The 11201-nt window shown below is 50.2% G+C and overlaps 1 protein-coding gene across 1 annotated transcript; it reads right to left on the bottom strand.

Annotated features, from left to right (window-relative positions):
• Positions 1-8431: 8431 nt before the first annotated feature.
• LOC311202387 (olfactory receptor 14J1-like) lies at positions 8432-9355 on the bottom strand (the record flags this gene model as incomplete). The annotated part of the gene is made up of 1 exon (XM_084276980.1): positions 8432-9355. The coding sequence occupies one exon, from the start codon at positions 9353-9355 to the stop codon at positions 8432-8434; it is 924 nt and encodes a 307-aa protein (XP_084133106.1).
• Between the last annotated feature and the right edge of the window lie 1846 nt (positions 9356-11201).

Raw genomic sequence — 11201 nt, 5'->3', positions numbered from 1 at the left:
TATGGGGCTCTGATTTGAGACCATGTCCTCAAGCACAACATCTACACACCTTTGAAATGTGAAATGAACAAGACAGAATTACTTTGTGATTAGTATTTACACTGTGATGTGTCTCTGGGAAGGTCTCAGTGGTGGTCGGTTGTGTGTGGTTATTTGGTCATCAGGCGACAAACTGCCCTGTGAGTCACCCATTGTGCATATTTCAATCTAAGTGCTGTTGTTATTTCCCCCTCCGCTCTCTGTCCCAGTACACTCTTCTTAAGTGAACCCATAAAGGTTACCTTTTGTCTTCCCATTCTTCTCCCCATCCCTGTGTACCGTGGATGTCACAGTGGACAGGCTGCCTCTGTACCGCGTGTGTCATAACAGACAGCCTACCTCTGTACCAGGGGTGTCATAACAGACAGCGTGACTCTGTACCGGGGGTGTCACATGGACAGCCTGGTTCGCTGCCACTGGTTTCGTAATGGACAGCCTGCCTCTGTACAGGGTGTGTCTAGCACCACTTGCCTCGGTACCGGGGTGCTGTAAAGGACAGCCTGCCTCTGTATCATGGGTTTCTTGCACCCTGTGTGTCTGTACAGGGTGTGTGGTAACGGACAGCCTACCTCGATACTGGGGGTGTTGTAACGGACAGCGTGACTCCATAACGGTGGTGTCTTGCACCCAGTGCCTCTGTACCACATGTGTCATAACGGACAGCCTACCTCTGTACCAGGGGTGTCATAATGGACAATCTGCATCTGTCTGGGTCATCTCGCACACTGTGCCTCTCTACCAGGGTGCTCTAAAGGACAACCTGCCTCTATACTGGGGGTGACTTGCACCACAATTCTCTATAAGGGGTGTGTGGGAATTTAAAGCCTTCTTCTGAACTGGGTGTGTCTTAATGTACAACCTGCCTCTCTACCAGGGATGTTATAATGGACAGCCTCCCCAGCTACTGTGGATTTCACAATGAACAGCCTGCCTCTGTACTGGGGGTGTCATAATGGACAGCCTGCCTCTATACTGGGGGTGTCTTGCACCGTGTGTGTCTCTACAGGGTGTCACAATGGACAGCTGTCCTCTATACCAGAAGTGTGGTATTGGACAGCCTGCCTCTGTATCGGGTGTTTCATAACGGACAGCCTACCTGTGGAAGAAGTGTGTCTTGAACCCCGCAGCCATGTACATGAGATGCCAGAATAGGAAGCCTTCCTCTGTCATAATGGACAACCTCCCTGTGTGCCATGGATGTCACAATGAACAACCTGCCTCTGTACTGGGGATGTCACAATGGACAGCCTCCCTGTGTACCTAGACAGCAAGGCTGGTGATGCTCGTGCCAGCCCATTGTCAAAGAACCCAATGTTCTGCTTCTCACCCCATGCTCAGAGCCAGGGATTAATTTCCTGACTCTTCTCATTCCATCCTTCCTTATTGCCTATAGATAGGAATGATGGAGGAAAACACTACCTGTACCCCAGATCCTTTCACCATGTGTCCCAGGGCCCTTAAACCCTTTTTCTCCCCTTTCTCCAGCCCCTTCATGGCCTCTGCTGAGCAGCCCTGTCCCCCCACCCGGCACAGCTCCTCTCCTCACCACGCTCTGGCTTTGCTGGAGTTTGTCACCAGCAGTGACTTCCCCTTGAACCACAACATCCTCCATCCATCCTTCAGCACATCACTACCCAGCCACTCGGGTGGATGGACCTCAAACCCAGACAACCAGAGAGCACGTCAGCAAAATTAAAAGGCTGAGGAAATGAAAACATGAAGTGAGAAGAACAAAGACTTCACACACGAGCTGGAAGATGAATTGAGCCCAAGGGAGAAAACAGCTCAGGGACTTAGAAGGGAGTGAAAGATCATAGAATCATAGAATCCCAGACTGGTCTGGGTTTGAAGGGACCCCAAGGGTCACAGAGCTTCAACCCCCTACTACAGGCAGGGCCACCAACCTCCAGGCCTGGAGCTACACCAGGTTGCCCAGGGCCCCATCCAACCTGGCTTTGACCACCACCAGGAACGGGGCATCCATCAGCTCTCTGGGCAGCCTCTTCCAGCCCCTCACCACTCACTCTGTAAAAAACTTCCTTCTAATATCTAATTTAAACCTTCCTTCCTTTAGCTTTACCCCCAAAGGGGGGATGCTCTCTTTTCTGGCCAATGTACCTGTCAAATCCCTTCTTGTTGTTTTGAACATCCCTCACCAAGTTCAGTTCCATCTGTGCCTTGGCTTTCCTGATGGCAGCTCTGCAATTCCCAACAGCATCCCTGTATTCTTTCCAGGCAACACACCCTTGTTTCCAGAGCTTGTATTTGCCTTTCTTTTCCCTCGGTTTGGCCAGCAGGTCCTTGCCCAGCCATGCTGGTCTCCTGCCCCTCCTGCCCACTTTCTTATTGAAAGGGACAGAGAGCCCTTGAGCTCTGAAAAAGGCATCCTGAAAGAGTAGCCAACTGTCCTCAACATTTCTGTCTCTAAGGACCACCTCCCAGGAGATCTTGGCCAACAAGTCCTTAAACAGCCTCAAGTTTGGTCTCCTAAAGTTCAGGGTCCTGATCCCACTCGTTGCCAACCCCACATTCCTTGAGATCCAAACTCACCCAGGGCATGGTCGCTGCAGCCCAGGCTGTCTCCAGCCTTAACGCCTTTAGTGATGTCCCCCACGTTGGTGAGCACCAGGTCCAGCAGCGCATCACCTCTGGTCGCTCTGTCCAATACCTGAACCAGAATCATTAAGCCACAATGATTCTTCCTGTTTGCACACTCCATTCTACACTCAATCCCCATCAAACCAGGAGGAGCATCAGCCTGAGCTGCCTCAGTACCCGCCCTATTCTCATCGCTGCTTCTCCACAAACCTCAACAATGTGCAATGACCTTCCAGCCACTTTCTCAACTCCTGTTCTGAACTCCAGTGGCAGCCTATTGATCCTAACAGGAATCAGTAGCCAACCAGTACAACACCCATTTACCCCAACTAGCCAAATAGCATCACTCACTTACTTTACCATCCTTCTAATCCTCTTCCCAACCATTGGGGCATTAGAAAACAAAATCCTAAACCACTAAAAAGACTCCAACAGTTTATTAAAAACATTGGCCTTGGAAACAAAAAACTGAAGATTATATCCCTTCTTAGAGTGACTGCTCAGAAAAAAAGGACTTGAACCTTTATCTCCAACTCCCAAAGCTGGCATTTACATTAAAACTATTCTCTGAAACCCCCTAAACTGCCTGAATTGTCCCACGAGCCAACAAGCTGGAGCCAACAAGTTGGAGCACAAGCTCCAACACCACAAACAAAGTCAACAAGAAGCCCCACCCAGCAATCCAAAACATACCCACACCCCATGAACACAACATTGCCACCCCACTAACGTCTAACCCAACAGACAGAACACCCACACTATCAAGGGTAACCACCGCAAACTTCCAACACTCCACAGAACCACCAACAAACCACCCAAGAAGAAGCACCAAAACAAATCCCACTATATAACCCATAACCCTCAGTCTCCTCCCTTAACCCCTCAGGTTAAGGATCAGCCACCAAAGACACAGAATACAAAAAAACCACCAACATCCCACCCAAATAAACCATAAACAACACTAGGGACACAAAAGGGAACCCCAAACTCAGCAACCACCCACATCCTACAACAGACGCTCATATTAAGCCAACTACCCCATAGTATGGAGAAGGATTTGATGTAACCACCAACACTTGCAAAACGAAACACAGCCCTAAAAACACATCAAATAAATCATATCTTCTCCCTGGGCATTTCTCCAAGATCTGTGGCTCAAAAAGACACCCCTGTGTGCTTCAACTAGAGGAACTAGGCACTCATTTTACTGTAGCTTGGTTTTTTCCTTTTTTTTTAAACTCAAATTCTTCAGACCTAAGGCCCCCCCCACCCCTGCCATGAGCACAGAATCATCCTGTGTAATCATGTGCATAATAGTCATGCCCTAATTACATTACAATTCATGTATTAGGACAATATATGCATGTTCTAGCCCATCATATGTATAAGCTCCAACTACTATCTATGTACATCCTACTTTAAAGTAATTCTGAGTTAATGAAATAAGGAGAGGGAAACACTCTTTATACTAAAGACACAGAAACCCGACTTTTACACAACTCCAACCAAGAATACGGATATTCCCACCCACAACAAATCCATGGTCCAGGCCAAGACATTCATGGTCCTGGACTAAACATGCCACCAATTCTCAACATGCTGCTATCTTCAGACCAGGTTATTTATTAATCATTCACCTCACGAGAGATCAGCAACCCAGTGTTAGAAACACCTTACACGCCCAGCTTCAGAGCCATTCTTTCCCCTGCACCCCTAGCACAACTTGCTCTTTTCTGCCTCTGGTTCCTGTATCAGGGCCATAACCCAATTAATCCTCAGACCTTGCTCTTTACGAATACATTCAAGCTATGTGAGTGTATCTCACCCTTGACCGAGTCACTGGCTGATTTCAGCGCTGCTGGTTCCCGTTGCTGGGTTTCTTCCACGGACCCCCCAGGTGGCTGCAAGGGGAGATTACTATTGGTTTACGTGAGCATCAATGGCCCTTGTCCCATTTCTCACCTTCTAGAACATCTGAATGAGATGGTGTAAGTATCTGGGGAAGGCAGATCCTGACCCTCACCTGTGTCCCAGGGCTCTTCCTTGGGATGTGGGGAGGCAACACAAGGGGAAGGACAGGCGTATCAGACATGATGGCATCGCCTGGGGTGCGTGCAAGGAGTCAGCCATGCTCCATGGCCATGATGATAATGGGTCTTCCCTGAAGCCTCTGTGGCAGGGCCAGCAGCAACAGCCAAGGGGGCAGAGACCTCATTTCTATCAGGCCCTTTCAGCCTGGCCAGCACTCTTGGCCATCTGCACCACAGCCCATCCCACACTACCCCACGGCTGTGCATGTTCCCCCGCAGGCTGCAGGCACCCAATGACCTTCTCCACATTGTCTGCACCCCACCATGTCCCTGCCTGTACTGCTGTCTCTCCGTCCTCACCAGCTGTTCCCACAAACACAAAGCCACCAGCTCATCCACGCTTCCTCCCAGTGACTTCCTGCACCACAGCATTACCCTCAGAAGGACATTTCTTTATCCTCATGTCCACTCTGATCTTCAAAGCCGCAGTTTCACATGGATTTCCTTTCTTATGTTCTTTCCACGTACCAAAAAGGCTTCTCTCAGCCACCGTTCCCCAGGCTAAAGAAGCCTTTGTCTCTCAGCCTCTCCACACACGATCCCTAACCATATCTTGGCAGACTTTCTCTGACCACATGACAGTTCCTCCTCATTCCTCCAGACTGGGGAGCCCCACACTGGGACTGACTGCTCCAGAGAGGGCTTTAATGGTGCTGAGTCCAAATGGACAATAGGTGTCATTGTCTGCATTGCCACACTCCTCCCAGTGCAGCCCAATGTGCTCATGGCCAGATTCCTGTTCAGCACCTCTGACTGCTATGGCAGCCCCTGCATTGCCCAAGTTCTTCTCCTGGTAGCCGGTTCTCCACCTGTCATGTCTGAGCTGCCTTGATGTGTGGGTGTTGTACTGGCACCTTTTGTCATGGTTTCACCCCAACAAGAGCCGAGCACCACGCAGCCAGTCTCTCTCTAAGAGGGGGTGTGTGTAGGGGGAGATTGGGGGAGTGGGGGAGGGAAAAGGAAACCAAAAAACTCTAAACCTCACGGGCTGGGATACAGACAGTTTACTGGGACAGCAGAGAGAGAAACAACAACAACAATAGGACTTTGTAGCAAAATACACACAACTGGTGATCCACAATGTAGTTTCTGACCGAACCCCACAGCTCTGGCCACACAGCTCACAGCCATCCCGAAAACACGTGTGTCCTGGAGCTGAGTTCTCCTGCCCCCACCAGACTCCGTTTATGCTGATCATGGGGTAATTTGAATAGAATACACTTCTTGGGCAGTTTGGGTCACCTGTCTTGGCTGTGTCCCCTCCCAGCTCCCTGGGTGCCCCCCGCCATCTCATTAGTAGTGGAGTATGAACAACAGAAAAGCCTTTGATTGCTTGGACACAACTAAAGCCTCCCTGTTATCAGCACTGCTCTCATCCTGACACCCACACGTGGCTTCACGCGGGCTGCTAGAAAGAAAATCAACTGTTTCCTCCCAAAACCAGGCCACCTTTGTGCACCACAACAGTGGGTTTACTCCATACAGTATGGATAATCCCCTTGGTCAGTTATGGTCAGCTGGGCCTGTTCTGTCCCCTTCCAGGCACTTGTGCACTCCCAGTTGACTCATTTCTGGAGCAGAATTAGAAAAAGCCCTTGATGCTGTGCCAGCCCTGCTCAGCAAGGAACAAACACCTTTATTTAGAATTTTTTGATTACAAATCCAAAGCACAGAACTATGGGGGCCGCCAACATGAGAATTAATTCCAGTCCAGAGAAAATATGGTCAGGAGGAGGAGATCTGTTCTGGTTGGAAATCTTCTTGATGTTCTTGTTCATCAAATCCCAGAGTTTCTCAAAGTCTCTTTGAAGGGAAGCTCCATTTCACTAATGGTTCACATGTGCTTGCAGATGGCTCACTAACTTACAAAAGGACAGCAATAGGTGCTATAGAACCTGGGACTCTATTGCTGGTTGTTCAGCACGTTCAAGAGTGGATGATGGTAGAGACCGAAAACGACATTGTCAGGACTGTTCCCATGGCTAGGAATGCCCTGAGCCCCAAGGTTAATGGGGCTGTTAGTGGGATACCTGAGGAGGTCTCAGGCCAAAACCTTTTTCCCCCCTCGCACCTTTTGCCATGGACCTGGTGCTGGACATTGAGCAGTATTGAAGGTGGACACTGTTAAAGCTGGAAAATTATTTTGGGCAGAGTTACATCCACTCCCATGGCTACAAAAGCCCTGACCCCCATGTTCCTGGGGCTGCTAGTGGGATACCAGGGGATATGTAAGGTCATGAACATCTTTCATCCCTCACACCTTTTGTTTGGGATGTATTGCTGTGCATTTAGCAGGTTCAGAGGTGGACGCTGCTATAGCCAGAAATGACATCAGACAATGTTAGGACCCTCCTTTTGTCTCTGAACACTCTGAGCCCTAAGGTACTGGGGCTGCCAGTGGTCTACCTAGGCAGGATTCATTCTGGAAACATCTTTCATCCCTCACACTTTTGTTAGGGATCTCTTGCTGTTCGTTTAGCAGTTTGAAGGTGTATGCTGGTAGAGCCCCAAAATGGCATCAGGTAGTTTTAAGACAGTTTCATGTCTAAGGAAATCCTTGAGCCCTGAGGTTACTGGGGCTTCTAGTGGGATACCCAGGCAGGTTGAAGGTCAGAAACATCTTTCACACCTCAAACTTTTTCTTTGAGAGTTATAGGTGGACTTTTAACTTTTTCTAAGGTGGATGCCGGTATTGCTGGAAAAAGACATCAGGCAAATTTCATACCATTGTATTGTCTATGAAAGCCCTGTGTCCCACAGTTACTGGGTTGCTACTGGAATACGTGGGGAGTTTTCTGGCCAAGAAGATTTTTATCCCCTCACACATTATGTTTGAGGCTGCAGCTTTACATTTATCATGTTCAAAGTTGGATGCTGGGAAAGCCCATAAATGCCCACAGGCACTGTTAGGACTGTTCCCTTGGAAAGGAAAGCCCTGATCCCTAAGGTTACTTGGGCTGCTAGTGGGCTACCTAGATAGGTTTCAGGCCAGGAACATCTTTCAGCACTCAAACCTTTTGCTTTGCAGCCCTACCTGCACATTTAGCACTTCCTGAGGTGGACACTGGTTGAGCCTGAAAATGCTAACAGGAGCTTATAGGATCACTCCATTGTGTAAGAATCACAGAATCACAGAGCCACAGTATGGCCAGTGCTGAACTCTTTCAAGGAGTTCTCTGTCCTTCTTGAACTGAGAAGCCCAGAACTGGACACAACATTCCAGGCGCGGTCTCACCTGGGAAAGGAGGAGAAAGGCTTCTCTTGACCTACTGAACACACCCCTTCAAATACACCCCAGGATGCCATTGGCCTTCTGAGTCATGAGGGCACATTGCTGGCTCATGTTCATCCTGCAGCATATGAAGGGGGTCACCGTTCAGAGGATATTCTCTCCAAACCAACTTTTGTTCAGATACATAGAAAGGTCACTTATCAACACACAACTTCTGTGAGAACCATTAATTAGACATCTGAAAGATGGGACATTTTCAAATGCTCCGAACCTCAAAGCACACACTGGAGAGCTGAGCAGCATCTGAATGACCAAAGAGCAAGAGGAGGTGGAAGCCTGCTGAGCAAAGTGAAGTACATACATGTATCCAGGCTACTGAGAAGACAAAACAACAACCAAAACCCTACTAATAATGTGAGTTCCATGGCCAGTAATGTCAGTAATATGCTGAAGATGAGCAGTTCATTGCTACTTAGAAACATCCACTCTTGAGTTGACACAAGGCATCCTTGAGCTCCTGGTTCCTCATGCTGTAGATGAGGGGGTTCACTACTGGTAGAAACACTGAGTAAAGAAATGCCGCTACCAGGTCCAGAAAGAGCGAGGAGATGGAGGGAGGCTTCAGGTAGTTGAACATGGCAGTGCTGACAAACAGGGAGACCACGGCCAGGTGAGGGAGGCAGGTGGAAAAGGCTTTGTGCCGTCCCTGCTGCGAGGGGATCCTCAGCACAGCCCTGAAGATCTGCACATAGGACACCACGATGAACACAGAACACACAAAATGTAAACAGGCACTGACCACAATGAGTCCAATCTCCCTGAGGTAGGCATCTGAGCAGGAGAGCTTGAGGATCTGGGGGATTTCACAGAAGAACTGGTCAATGACATTGCCCTTGCAGAGGGGCAGTGAAAATGTGTTGGCTGTGTGCAGCACAGCATGGAGAAACCCACTGGCCCAGGCAGCTGCTGTCATGTGGACACAAGCTCTGCTGCCCAGGAGGGTCCCGTAGTGCAGGGGCTGGCAGATGGCAACGTAGCGGTCATAGGCCATGACAGTGAGAATATAGTAGTCTGTGAAGATCAAAAAGAAAAAGAAAAAGATTTGAGAGACACATCCTGTGTAGGAAATGGCCCTGGTGTCCCACAAGGAATTGGCCATGGATTTGGGAACAGTGGTGGAGATGTAGACAAGGTCAACAATAGAGAGGTTGAGGAGGAAGAAGTACATGGGGGTGTGGAGGTGGTGGTCACAGGCTATGGTGATGATGATGAGGCCATTGCCCAGGAGAGCAGCCAGGTAGATGCCCAGGAAGAGGCCGAAGTGCAGGAGCTGCAGCTCCCGAGTGTCTGCAAAGGCCAGGAGGAGGAACTGGCTGATGGAGCTGCTGTTGGACATCTGCTTTCTGTGAGCATAGAGACCAGTCCAAGGAGGAAAAGGCAGTGAGAAGTTAAGGAACTTCCTTAAAGAAAAGGTCTTCCAATTCTTAGGGAATACACTCAGATTCACTCTCTGTATTCAGGAACATTTTTGTCAGGTCCCTTTTGGGAGGTCTCCTCTGTGCTTGCTTGAGGATGCCACTGCTGGGAGGAGGATGGCTGTGGGCTCTGGAGAACTCAGTCCTGCCTTGCAGCAGTAAGGAAATAGAAGGATGTTGTTATCTCTGACTAAATCCCCTATGGATAGGAATGAAATTTTCAGCACTGTCACTCCAGTTTCACCCAAGGGCAGAGCAGAGCTTTGGAGCTTGGGTTTTCTCCTAACAGTAGCTGGGGAGTGTTTCTCCTGTCAGAACTCCCTGACATTGCTGCTGCAGTGCCAGTGAAACCTTCCCCTGAGGGCAGAGTGGGGAGAGCTGCTCTGTCCATCAGCCCTGCTCTCAGCTGCCCTGTGCTGGACGCTCTGTGATCACACCCTGCTGTTCCCTGTAGAAGAAACTGGACCCCACAGAGAGCTGAGGAATCCAGTCTCGCAGGGCAGAGCTCCAAAGCCCTCCTGCAGTCTCATCCTACCCAAGGAGCATCTCAGCTCCCCACTCACAGGGCTCATTGCAGCTGCCCACACACAGACGATGAGCGACACTGCCACGGGGGGAGAAAGGGAGCAAGGACAGGAGTGGAAACAGGGAGAAATGCTCCAGCCCAGGCTGGAAGGACAGGGACAGAGAAACAGGCACTCAGGGGTTTCTCCTCGCCATGGGTTGGGCTGCCAATGAGAAGGCTCAGCCTGAAACCCTGGAACTCTGGGCTCAGAGTCTGTGCTGGGTGGCAGAAACCAGGGGGTCACTGTGGGAAAGTGTCTGCACTGTGGGGGATGTCAGGGAGGTACCAAATCCCCACTGCCAGGGCATTTCTGGGAGCAGCCCCTTCTCGCTCCCTGCCAACGTCTCTGCTGCCTGGAACTGTCCCTGAAGCTGCTGCTCTTTGCCCATGTCACCTCCAGCTTTGTGCTCACAGACCTCATCCAACCTGCCCTGTGCTCAGCTCTGCTCTGCAGACCCCTCCTGGCATCAGGGCACTGCCCCAGGGAACCTCTGTGTGTGCAGGGTTCCTGAAATACCCCGACAAGTCCTAATGACCAATGAGTTTGCACTGCCTGCTGCAAAGTTATCAGGAAAAGCTCAGCTCCCACTTCCCACACAGTCCGCAAAAGCAGAAAATTCAAAGCAAAGTCTCTTTACCTGGAGTGGAAAATGCATCCTTGGTGTTCTTAAAAAGTCCCTGGGAAGTTCCCAGGGATGAGCTAGAGGTGGGAGCAAACCTGGCCCATGCAGCACACTTTGACAGCAGAAGGACCCTACACTGTCCTTCCATGGGTCACACTTGCCACCCACAGTTTCTGGCTGTGGTGCTGATGGAAGCCCAGCAGTCAGGCTGAGTGCTGACCCTGGCAGCAGCAGAGTCCCTGCCCCAGGACACAGTCCCTGGGGTGCAGGGACCCTGCTCACAAGAACAGCCCTGGGCACCCCTGCGTGCACACGCTTCTTCACACCTCTTCAACCCCTGCTCTGGCCCTCTGATGGGGCAGAAGGGCATCCCTTCCAGGCAGCACTTTCTGGTCCTATATAGAATCTGTCCTCCTGACAGACCCCACACACTGCCCCATGTCCCAGCTTTAGCAGATCCCTCCAGGAACAGAACCTGCATTGCCCTGCACCCACAGACATACCAGGCAGAGTGCTGTGGAGATTTCTCCTCCAGTGAGCTCTCAGCATCCATCAACTCTCTCAGCCTCACAGGTCTCT

Source organism: Gallinula chloropus (assembly GCF_964237585.1).
Source record: "Gallinula chloropus genome assembly, chromosome: 30".
In the NCBI taxonomy this organism is placed as follows: Eukaryota; Metazoa; Chordata; class Aves; order Gruiformes; family Rallidae; genus Gallinula; species Gallinula chloropus.
This window is presented reverse-complemented; position numbering and strand designations above follow the sequence as displayed.